General features: G+C 36.7%; 1 protein-coding gene across 1 annotated transcript; it reads left to right on the top strand.

The window, feature by feature from the left end:
- Positions 1-5,420: 5,420 nt before the first annotated feature.
- Positions 5,421-8,964, top strand: LOC132126969 (up-regulator of cell proliferation-like). Its single transcript, XM_059538593.1, has one exon. It carries the CDS (start codon positions 5,422-5,424, stop codon positions 8,962-8,964), a length of 3,543 nt encoding a protein of 1,180 aa, XP_059394576.1. The 5' UTR covers position 5,421.
- The last annotated feature ends 3,883 nt before the right edge of the window (positions 8,965-12,847 follow it).

Here is a 12,847-nt window from a genome sequence, read left to right as displayed (position 1 = left end):
AAAGCCATTTAAAAGAAGAATAGCTTATCTCTTTGTTATGCAGCATTGGACTGATTTTTCTTTATCAAAACAAAAGCCTGTTCTAATATGTAATCCTTTTTTTTTAATAAATAGTTTATAGTTATGCATATTATTTTCAAATATATTGTGTATTTAAATTGTGTATTGTCAGACTAATCCCCACCAAAAAAATAAATAAAAATGTTATGGTGGGGACCCCCATTAGACTTGATTCAATTTGAGCACTGCTTTTTACTTCACTACATTTCATAAAACATATCGATACTCCTTAAAATATATCACGTGCTCCGACACGCAGAAGCGGAGTCTGATTCATGAACGAACTGAGTCTTTTCAATTAAAGGTCCCGTTTTTCGTGTTTTTTTGAAGCTTTGATTGTGTTTACAGTGTGCAATATAACATGTGTTCATGTTTCGCGTGTAAAAAAAACAGTATTTTTCACACAATTCACCTATCTGTATACCACTGTTTTCACTGTCATAAAAACGGGCTGATGACTTCCTTGTTCTATGAAGTACCTCCTTCAGAAGCACGAAACGAGTTCTGATTGGGCCAGCGGTTCCTGTGTTGTGATTCGACAGCAGCTGAGCGCACGCTGCCCTCCTGGAAACGTGATTGGACTAGTTTTGAGAAGCAAGGAGCATGTGCTGGAGATGTACTTATAATCACAGGAGCGTTTTTACTGACGAGATGCGCATGAAAATCACATTCAATTTTTTTGCACAGCCCTGACATCTAGTTAACAAAGCTAAACAGCATTGCCCTTTGTGCAGAGGTGGGTAGTAACGAGTTACATTTACTTCGTTACATTTACTTGAGTAATTCTTTGGGGTAACTAATACTTTTTGGAGTATATTTAAAGATGGGTAGTTTTACTCTTACTTGAGTAAATTTTTTGGGGAAAATCTGTACTTTTACTTCGTTACTGTGTGTTACGCTCCTCTCGTTACTTTATCTTAATGCAATAAATGTTATAACTGCTTCCGTTTTTTCCAAACGCGACATCTACTTTTCTCTGGGCAATGAGCGATGCCCATTCGCGAATGATTCATTCTTTTGAGTCAATTCTGTTCAAAGGCTTGATCAAACCAGTTGGCAAACGAGTGAATTGGTTCACGAATCAGTTTGAATGAGTCGTTCAGTTCCCTGCCGCACGCGCTGAGCGTCTGAAGCGGTTCACTCGGAGTTGTAACGTTTAACATCAGCAGCGTTGAAAACGTGGCTATGGAACTGCACTGAATTGAAAGCAAATCTGCAAAGGCTATTATTTGCTTGCGCTGGAGATCCTTATTAGATGAACACCGCGTGTGCTGTCTACTGTTTAACAGGTAACTTGGGCTACATTCGATTACAGTACACGATACCACTGTGACATTAGTTTGTTGTACGTGTGACTTATAACAGAAGGGAACCAAGTTGAATGCAGCTTCCAAAAGACAAAAAATAGGCGATTAAGATTTTATTAATATTAATACAATCACACTGGCGCAAGTACATTCAGCGAGTCATATCATCAGCTGCTAAATTCAGATCTGTGATCACTTGCTGGCGCTGAGCCAGAGATAGATGTGTTTTTACAGCGCTGCGCATTATAACAAATCACACATGATTCTTTTGAGCTTATTAAAGCATTGGCCAATCAGAGGTGTTCAGATGAGTCATCGCTAAAATGCCGGTGCTTCCTTCACTCGCTCTCTGACGGAATACCGCTTTCTGGCGAATTCTCTCTTCAGAAACAACAAAGTGCAGATGTGTTTACGAATCTTTAATTAAGATATTGATTTCACAGTGTTAACAGTTTCAGTGATTTTAATGGAAGTTTCTGAGAGTGATTGAACTCTAGACTATCAGTGAAAATAATGTAAATGTTATTTGCTCTCTTTCTGAACAATGAAAGATTAGTAGCAAGCACTGAACCCCCACCTGCTCCCCAGTCACTGCAGTATAAATGGCTGCCCACTGCTCCGTGTGTGTGTTCACTGATGTGTGTGTGCACTTTTGATGGGTTAATTGCGGAGCATGAATTCTGAGTATCGGTCACCATATGTGGCTGTATGTCACCTACACTGTATTTTTTGTTATTCAAAGAGTGCGATAGTAAATATGCGCCTACAGGTTGGTCCACAACGCATGCATACTCTGCTTATTACACACACAGGGACACACAGCAGCACACAAACATGCCAAATATAAAAAAAAGTGAAGTGACATACAGCCACATATGGTGACCCATTCCCAGAATTCGTGCTCTGCATATACCCCATTCAAAGTGTACACACACAGCAGTGAACACACACACACACACCTGGAGCAATGGGCAGCCATTTATTAGTGTTCCTGTGCCTCAAGTGGTAGAGCATTGCATTAGCAGTGCAAGGTTGTGGGTTCGATTCCCAGGGAACACACGTTAGGTAAAAAATTGTATCCTGAGTGCTCTGTAAGTCATCTGATAAATGCATAAATTAAAATTTATGCTGCAGCGCCCAGGGAGCAGTTATGGGGTTCAGTATCTTGCTCAAGGGCACCTCAGATGTGGTATTGCCGGCCAGAGACTCAAACCCACAACCTTAGGGTTAGGAGTCAAACTCTCTAACCACTAGGCCACAACTTCCCCTTAACATTTAAAGAATTACAATGTAAAAGATTATTATCGTATAGCCTACATAAATATAAGTATAAGCATGTATCAAAATTAGGATACCTATTTCCTCGTGCACGAGCAGCTCCGTTTCCTCTCTGTGTTTAGTCTTTGCACTTTGCACATTCTACCTTGTTAATAGCAAATCCGCCATTGGTGCAAGCTCTTTAAGGGAATTGAAGGTGAGACTTTTATCTGGTTATGCCCAAAACACACCCATTACCCATTAAGTGAATAGGAACAACTCTTTTAGACCATGCACCTGGGTGTGCCGACCGTTTTTCCCATCGCTAAACTAACAAAAGTGGATTCGGACATATCCTAAGTGCACCAGTGCACAAATAGGGCCCTAAACGTGAAAACACATTTTTGAGATGTTAGCAGATATGTACAGGTTGCACATGTTTGAAAACAATTGATAGCACGGTAACACTTTGGTATAGGGACGAATTCATCTAGTTGTTTATTAGCATGCTTTTTATTAACATTAACTATTAACTATTCATATGTAGCATTTTAAGGAGTTTATTGAGGTAAAAGTTATAGTTAATGGTTTGTTAATAGCATTAATTGGACCTTGAAATAAAGTAGGACTGATTTTTTTTTCAACTATTTCACTCTTCTGGTTTAAAAAAAAGTTACTTTTCTGATCATTCTTCTTTGGATTCTCAGTTTCAGTTCTTTAATTCTTCACTGTAACTACTGTAGGGTTACAGATATATGGAAAATTTCCAGTAAATTTAGGAAACATTCCAGGATTTTATGGAATAATGAAATTTCCAGAAATTCACCGGAAATGTTCCACTCCTTTAGAACCGTGACTGTAACACAATATCATTCAAAATACAGGTTAGTGATTGGACTTAAAAGAACATTCTCGTAAATAATTGCTATGTTTTTTATGCCCTTGTTTTGTAGTCTTTTAGTTTCTAGTTTTAACATTGGGTGAACTGAGATGAGGAAGCAGTAGCAAAACTACAAACTGAAAGACTAAAAAACAAGAGCACATACATTACAATAATGCAGAGAAAAACTATGAAAAACAGAAAAAAGTATGATGACAAGGCCACATAATCTCCATCCTGTCACAACTCATAATTTGTGACATTGGTTTAACTATATTCTTACTGCTTAAGTGTATTCAATCACTGGGCTTAATTTGTTCAGAGACACTATAGTACTTGTAAAAGTGATGAAGATATTATGAAATATCAGTAACACTTTAGTTTAGACAGAGATGGGGGTTAACGCATTACAAGTATTGCGAGATACATAGTCAGATTACTTTCTTCAAGTAACTAGTAAAGTAACGTATTACTTTTTAATTTACCTGAAAGTATCTAAGTTACTTTTTCAAATAAATAGCAGCAGTAAATTTGTTTTCCCATTTACTGACTGACGGGTCTCCTGTCCCCATGTTGAGAGAAATCAGTAGTAAGTGCAGAGGCGTAGTGTGAACATGATGCTTACTGTTGTTCTAAATTAAATATTAACATGGACTTACTCATCTCACATGCACAAAATCAGATTTGCTTTGCATCTTGCATAACATCACCTTTCAGCTGTAACTTATTCACAATACAGCACGGCCTCTCAAAATGTATTGCTTACATAAAGCACATACTGATTCTACATGACCATATTCTAGATCCTTTGATCTTATACCTAAACTTAAAGGTAAACCTTAAAATAAAGTGTAAATGAAATATCTTTTAAAGACCAATAGCTCTGGAAAGTTAAAATTCTAATTTGTTTAAATTTGTTCACATACGTATTAGTAATTGCACTTTCATTAATGTCATTTTTTTCTCCACAGGGAAGGAAACCAGAATTTTCAAAAGAAAGTAAGTTAAAGTGACTTCTATAATCATGTTTGATATGCAGTTCATAATCTAATTAATAAATTGTGTTAATCATTGTTCTACGCTTTATTTCAGGTTTAATTTAGATTTTGAATACCAGATTAGCACCATTACTTTACTCTGTGTGACATCTTCCCTTAAAGTTGTAATTTGAGCATCAGCATCATTTGATTTGTGTGTGAAATGTTAAGGACCCTGTATACCAGGTTAATGCTCTGTTTTCTTGTTTTCGGTCTTCAAAACAGAAAATAATAATTATTATTATTATTTTCATATTTACATGTACATTTTACATGAATTCATTTAGCAGATGATTTTATCTAAAGTTCTCCAAAGGACGGAATTAAGGGAAAGTGAAAGCATCGTTTTTTTTGTTTTGTTTTTTGCCTCTGTGGGATGGTACAGTACCACAAGGTGTTTAACAGATGCATTTAAGATGATAACGAGTAGACCAATATCGCTATTGGTAATTTAACATAGTGAAGTGTAGACCAATATCGATTTAAGTGTAAATTGTTAAATGCAAAATGCAAAACATCAGTGTTTAAATGCAAAATATTCCACTTTAGCACAATATACTAAGTATATCTTTTAGCACAATTAAAGTGCATTAAGTTGTTAATTAGTTGTTCCAATTTAGCAGACTTTAAGTATACCAGTTTAGTATATAAAAAGTATAATTGCAGGGCATTTTATTAAGTGCATAAATCAGAAAATTTATTTGTAGTATACTTAGCATGAAATAAATGTATTTTAAATAAATTTAAGTATATTTATTTTTCACTAGGGTATACCAGTGGATTATTATATAAAAGTATTTAATGGGGGTATGGCATTGCTCTTAAAATCATGCTGTGTTGACTGGGAAAGCTCATTTTGTTCTCATTTACAGAGAACATCATGAAGAAACTCCTGGACAATTTGGGTTTAGCAGATTACTATGATAAGAAACTCACTCTACACACAGTGTTGCAGATCAACAAGAACAGTATCACAGATGGGACTGTTCAGTCTCTTTCAGATCTGCCGTGGCTTTTCTTGAAGAGGCTGATGATGCTACAGAGAACAGCGAGGAGTGTTAAGTGTTCTTCATCAGACGGTACAGAAGATTCAGAGAGTGATGATGATCAGGAGAGTGAATCAGACTGTCCTCACTCAGTAAATCCTTTAGACGTTTTGACTGCAGTGTTTCTTTGTTCTGATAGCTTTCTTCAGCAGGAAATGATCATGAAAATGTCCATGTGTCAGTTTGCTGTTCCTCTGCTGCTTCCAAACAGTGAGAACGATCAGATCACTCTTATGCTTTGGGCAATGAGAGATATTGTGAAAGAATTCAGACCACACTCATTATCAGATCCAAGTGCATTTGTGGAAGAAAGGATTGCTCTGTCAGAAATGCCTTTAGTGTCTTTTGTAAAACTTGGTAGATGCAACATTTCCAAATCAGAAATTCTGAATAAGTTGTTCAGCAATCCACAGCAGTACACTGATACTTTTGTGCACTCCAACATGGATTGTGGAAACATCAATAAGAAAATATCAAATGGGTTGGTTGAGATGACCTGCTATCTGCCTTGTGGAAATAAGAACATAGATGTCTTTCCTGAGCCTGTAGCAATCGCTAACTTGAGAGGTGACATTCAGAGCTTTGAAACGCAGTACACTTTTCTGTGTGAGGCTTCAACTGCTGTGTTTGTGTTCTTTGAATCACAAATTTTAGATGCACAGTTAATTTCAGTCCCCAGTCAGAAATCTACGGCTCAGTTATTTTTTGTGGGAGACTCCACCAATGACAGCATAAAAGCTACAGTCAGCAAACTCAATCTGAAGAAAAGCAATTTAATTTTTAAAGCTAAGCAAAATGATGCAGACTTTGTTAACAAAATCCATAACAAGCTGCAAGATGCAATTAAGTACAATAATCATAAAACCTCAGTTGTTCATTTAGCTGAGATTGCAAGAAATCTGGGAATCTTGGTGGATGAGGATGTTGAAGGATGTCAGCGTGCCAAAGCAAGTGCAGATGAAATCACTTCAAAAATCAATGATATAGTGGAGTTCAAGAAGAAGGAGCTGCCCCTGCAAGGGGAAATATTGATGAAATTCGCAGAGTTAGAGAAGGAGGAGTGCGGATTCAAGAAAGTTGGGGAAAAGAGTATTGAGGACTACAAAGATGAACTCCAGATTGAGAAATATACGCTCAGACAAGAGCAATTCAGAAGAGGCATGTCTGCTACCATGAGCTGCTTTATCAGTGCAGTATCAACACCAGAAAGGGGCTACTTCTTAAAATGGTTGAGAATCAATTTGAAGAATCACTCACATGAAGTACTGCCTCAACTCAGAGAACTGTACAAACAGAAATGTCAAGATACTTGTGGGAACAAGTCAGAAATAGCTGAGCTTGATAAAAAGATTTCAAACAGTTCTTTGGGAGTGGAGCACTTCATTCGAGAGATGAGCCAGCTTTATGAAGCTGCAGCATTGCTCTCAGAAGATGCACTTTACTGCAAACATTTGGAACATTTACCTAGACTCTGTGCTGAACTACTGCTGGATGGATTTCCACTTGAACTTATGGATGGAGATTCTTCAAATATCCCTGAAAAATGGATTACTAGTGTGTTTTCTGAATTAAACACACTGATGGAGCCCAAAAACAAGATTATGGTTGTCACTGTTTTGGGCGTCCAGAGTTCAGGAAAATCGACGCTGCTGAACACAATGTTTGGAGTTCAGTTTGCAGTGAGTAGTGGAAGATGCACCAGGGGAGCCTTTCTGCAGCTCATTAAAGTAGAAGAAGAGTGTAAAACAGAACTCAATTGTGATTATATAGTGATAATTGACACTGAAGGACTGAAATCCCCTGAGCTTGCACAACTGCACAACAGCCATGAACATGACAATGAGCTGGCAACACTGGTTGTTGGACTGAGTGATGTAACAATTGTCAACATCGCCATGGAGAATTCAACAGAGATGAAAGACATTTTACAGATCATTGTTTGTGCCTTCCTGAGGATGAAGGAGATAGGTAAGAAACACACATGTTTGTTTGTACACCAGAATGTTGCTGATGTCTCAGCTCACGATTCAAACATGAGAGACCGTAAATTTCTGTTGGAGCAACTGTATGAAATGACACAAGCTGCAGCCAAAATGGAGAACAATATAGGATTTAAGAAATTTACAGATGTGATGAACTATGACACTGAGAGAGGTGACCACTACATCCCTGGACTGTGGCATGGAAACCCCCCAATGGCACCAGTGAGTATTGGCTATAGTGAGTCTGTGTATGATCTCAAAAAGCATATAATGGAGATCTTCAGACGTCACAAGTCCAGTGACATGAATGAATTTCTTAGATGGACCAAAGACTTGTGGACCGCTGTAAAATTTGAGAAATTTATCTTCAGCTTCAGAAATAGCCTGGTGGCTGAAGCATACATTAAACTGTGCACAGAGTACAACAACTGGGACTGGAAACTGAGAAAGCAGATGCACACATGGGCATTAGAGGCTGAAACAAAGATCTTAAACCATGGAAAATTTAACTCTATGGAGTTCACAGTTGAAGACTTCTATTGTATTTTACAACGAGAAGCAGAATACAATCTTTCAAAGGGACAAGATGAAATTACTGACAAAATCCAATCATACTATGAACAAGGAGAAAGTCATGCTGAACTTGTGAAAAGTTACCGACGAGACTTTATAAACTCTGCCAAATCTTTGAAGACAGAGCTTTCACATAGTATCACTAGAAAACTGGATGCAGCTGTTTCACGTCGAAATGCAATGGTGAAGGTGGAAGGAATCATAAAGACATACATGGCCACAATGGAGAAAAAAGTGCTGGACTTGCTGAAAGACTGTCGTGAGAAAAAGTCAGACATGTCAGACTCCATGCTGGATGAAGCATTTGAACAGATGTGGAAGGAGACTGTCAGCACACTGTCATACACAGGGCTACAGCAACAAGATATCATGACAAGAGTTCTTCTTCATTTGAGGAGAAATCTTGAATCCAGAGGAAGTTCAATGGCTCAAAGCTTAGACAAAGTGAAGAATCTACATAATGAAGGCCATGGAAATTTTGTTTTCTACAAAGGTGACATTATATACAAGACGATTTATGCTCAACGGATCAAGACTGTTCAAGAGATGTCAGACAACCTTATAGTGGACTGTTGGAAATTTGTTAAAGCAAAGAGGGAAAGTAAAGATGATTATGATGACACATACATACAGGAAATTCTCATTATGATTGATGAGAGTCTTAAGGCTCACGAAGATCTTAGGTTAAATTTTTTGAACTCTCTCTTAAATTACACATATGCGGCTTTGCAAGCAGAGAATTTCAAAAGTTTCACAATCAATTCATCCAAAAAACAACCCACTCACAGTCTTGGAGAACTTCAAACAATCATACCATTCTGACTTCATTGACCTTTACCATGAACGAGATCAATGTCAGAAGAGAGCTGATGAATTAGTGAGCAAATACATAAAACCTGCCTTGAAAAAACACGTGTCTGAGGTCTTGGGCAGAGAAATGATAGACCAGATGATGTTGACTGGTGAAAACTCAGCAGTTTTTGCAACACGGATGACATTTCAGACATCAGTCTTAAAAGAACTTCTTCATGAATCTAAATTTGAAAAATATTTGCATTTCATTCAATCATATGATAGATTTATTAAAGGCTTTATTTTTGACAAAGTCAAAGAGTATTTTATAGTAGAGAACAGAATGATCAAATTAGAGGAAAAACTCCTCTGTGCAGTCATCTGTGAAATTACTTATACCCTTAAAGAGACAGTGCAGGACCCACATATAAGTAATGTCAAGGGATTCATCAAAAACTTCTGCAAGAAACTTGAAAACAGGCTTGTTTTTCCTAAATATGCAGTGGACACAAACAGCATACTGAACAATGCAAATAAAAAAAAGTTTGCCGAATGTCTTCACTGTTCTGTTAAGGACATGTATACATCACTGAAAGCTAGTTTCCAAGAAAGAGATTTTCAAAGCAAAATATATCTTCTTCAAAACAAACCACAGGATGTGCTGTTCAGACGAGTGTGGGGATGTGGGAAACGGTGTCCATTCTGCCGGGCACCATGTGAGGCTGGAGGAGAAGACCACACTGTACACTATGTCTATAATCACAGACCAAAAGGTCTCAGTTGTTACAGATGTGATGATTCTGAAAAATTAGACACAGACATCTGCACAACAGTAATGTTCAGCAACAGAAGATTTAAATGCCATGACACCAATTTTCAGTGGCATCCATATAAAGAGTACAGGACAATCTATCCAGACTGGATGATTGAACCAGACCCCAGCATAGAGGCCTCAGTATACTGGAAATATGTGATGGCACGATTCAATGAGCAGTTTGCTGAAGAATACAATGCAAAGCCCGCAGATATACCCGTTTACTGAGCATGCATGACAAAAGCCCAAGCAGAGGACAGCCTAAAAATATATTAATTGACTTGTACCTCTAACCCATTTAACCATTAGATTGAAATACCTTAATACCCTAGTGTCCTTAAATATGAACTATGACAACATATGAAAATGAACTGATTGGTTCAATAGTTAATCAGCATATTCTGATTGAAATAGACAAAACAAAAACAAGACTTTTTTGTCAACTGAGATTTTAATTAAAATTGAGATGCTTTAAACTTCACATCTGTTTTGTCATACACTGTACAGACATCACACCCCACAAAAACTAATTTCAGGGAGGTAGTGCCAACTGCCCCAAAATTGGTTAATACTTTACTATTAGGGGGTGAATCATTTTAACAGTTGTTTATTATCCGTGCTACAATATATATTACTGTAGTAGTTTTTATTTAATAACCATTGCTAGATAATAACTTTGTCTAGTGCTCTTATGAATGTTTTTAGCATGACTTTGTGAAAATTTTACTACTGTACTGAATTAAATATCATAGACCTCTTCATGGCTATTTTATTTGTGTACTTGTTATTTTATCTGTGTACTTGTGTTGAATGCTGTTTTTGATAGCATTGCTAATGTTTCTAATAGATGTCATGATATATATATATATATATACATATATACTGTATATACATATATACACACACATTTTGACCCTAAACTGCACTTTATTCAAATTGAGTTAAATTAAGTGGAAAAGACAAGTCCAAAAACACCTATAATGACGGCGCCCGTGCCCTCAAGCCTTGTTCACTGCACTGTAACTCATTTCTGAGCTATGTAAGTGAGTGAAATGTAACAGTATTTGGAGCATACTTACAGTATATGGAAGTGAGATCACAAAACTACTGAAACTGCAACAGGTTACTTAATTCTTGACAAATTTAAGCATTTGCTAATCACATGCAATAAATGTTGCTTGAAAAAATGAGTTGTATTGTAACTTTAATAAGTACAAATATATTTTCTGTCTTCCATCTACAATCAAAAATTATCATTACAATTAAACATCTACCAGTCATCTAATGATATAAAACATATTAAAACAATTGGACATATCAAACTTTTCTACACATTTGTGTCTCCCATCAATTCATCTGAAAGGCATTTGAATTTCTTCTGTAGTATCCTTGTTGGAAATTCAGAAGAACAGGAGACTCTTGGGTATTTTCTGCAGGGTTCTTTATTGAGAATTTGTTGTGGCACTGCAGTCGTCAAAAGTTTGACTAGGGATTTGTACCTTATAATTTTGTTAACATTGTAAGGCCTGTGCTTGAACAGAGCCATCAAATCTGTCAAACACATCTGATAAGATCAGGGAGATTCCCCTAATGAGTCATCAGGAGGTCATTGTGTGCAGTCATACTCAGCCCACTGGGACAGGATCATCACTTTGGTAATAGCATCTCCACTTAGATAACAGTAAGCCCCAACCATCAAAGTTTAGGTGAATCTGTTACTGATCGCACAACAGTCTATTATTCTTTTTAGCTTGGGTTTTACCTCTCCCTCTTTATCTTTCACTCTTATCCTTTTTTTTTCCAAAAAAATAAATAAATAAATAAAATCTTTGGTTTATTATTGATTAACTTTATTTGTTGTTCCTGTACTTTAACGGAATTAAATATATTACACACAGTGTAAATAAGTATTGGACCTCAAGTTAGACACAGTTTAAACACTAGGGGGCGTATAACTGACACATATTGGACACAGTACATGTGTATTATTGGTAAAGTTCAACAGAAAAATATATTTTTGTGATCTTAATTTTTCCTTATTGTGCTGCCACTGAGCCATAAAAACAAATGCAACTTCTGGTTGGCTGTTTTCCTCAATATGTCAAAAACAAACCGTTTACAGATGCATGTTTTAATATTTAGTATATTATAAAGAGTATACATTTTTTCTTAAAGCCAGATTTTGATTAAACAAAGTTCAAATGTTTGCACATTTTACTCTTTTATTTAAGTAATTAATTTGCCTAATAAAAAAAATTTGTTTCCATGAAAAAAATGAAGTCATGCAAATAAGAAACAGATAAGTCAAATAACAAGTAAATTGTTTATTTTCGTTTTGTATTTAAAAAGTTCTCAAGCATTCAAATGTGACCAAGTCAGGTCACCTGAACTCTGATCCTTCTCTCTGGAAATTATTTTTACTGTGGGACTTTGCTTAATCTGTGTCTGGGAAACCAGCTCTCCTGGTGCATTCAAGGTCAAGGCACTTCAGGACGTTCATTTAGAGACGAGCACACATACTTGTTTCTTTTGGTAATGTCTGTAGGTTCTGCGGAAGGGTTTTCCTTGGGCCTGTGAAAGCTCTAGAATGTGTGGTTCTGTGTGCACGGGCCACACTCCTGTTCCTGCTGAACTGAGCCAGTAAATTAATACAACTGATATCAGCTCAGAAGGCACCGGAGCTCAGGTCCTGATCTCTCACAGATGACCATTTCACATTTTTACAAAATTACCAAGTTAGAAAGCCAACTCTTACCTTCTCAGGAATGTGATTTCTTGCCACCATTCACAGTATTATATTATTACACTTTAAATCATGTTAAATTGCATCTTAAAACTGATGGTTAATGTTAAAGAACTCTGAGTGGGCGGGGCTATCTGTTTGTTTGACCAATGGTAGACAGTGGGTGCTTGGGAAACCTGTTTGAAAACAGTATTATTTTTGCAATTATATTCAGTGACTTTAGTGGTGCTGAAATTACGTGCTTTACCTTTAAGAAAGATCATCTGCTTTGAATAAGAGATTTTCTCACACAAAGATAGCTTCAGTCACATGGGAGCTGTGTTCCATTTCAGCTTTGGCACATTTCTCTGTTCTTA

Source organism: Carassius carassius, chromosome 45, assembly GCF_963082965.1.
Source record: "Carassius carassius chromosome 45, fCarCar2.1, whole genome shotgun sequence".
NCBI lineage: Eukaryota > Metazoa > Chordata > Actinopteri > Cypriniformes > Cyprinidae > Carassius > Carassius carassius.
Note: the sequence above shows the minus strand (reverse complement) of the source record. Positions and strands in the feature narration are given on the sequence as shown.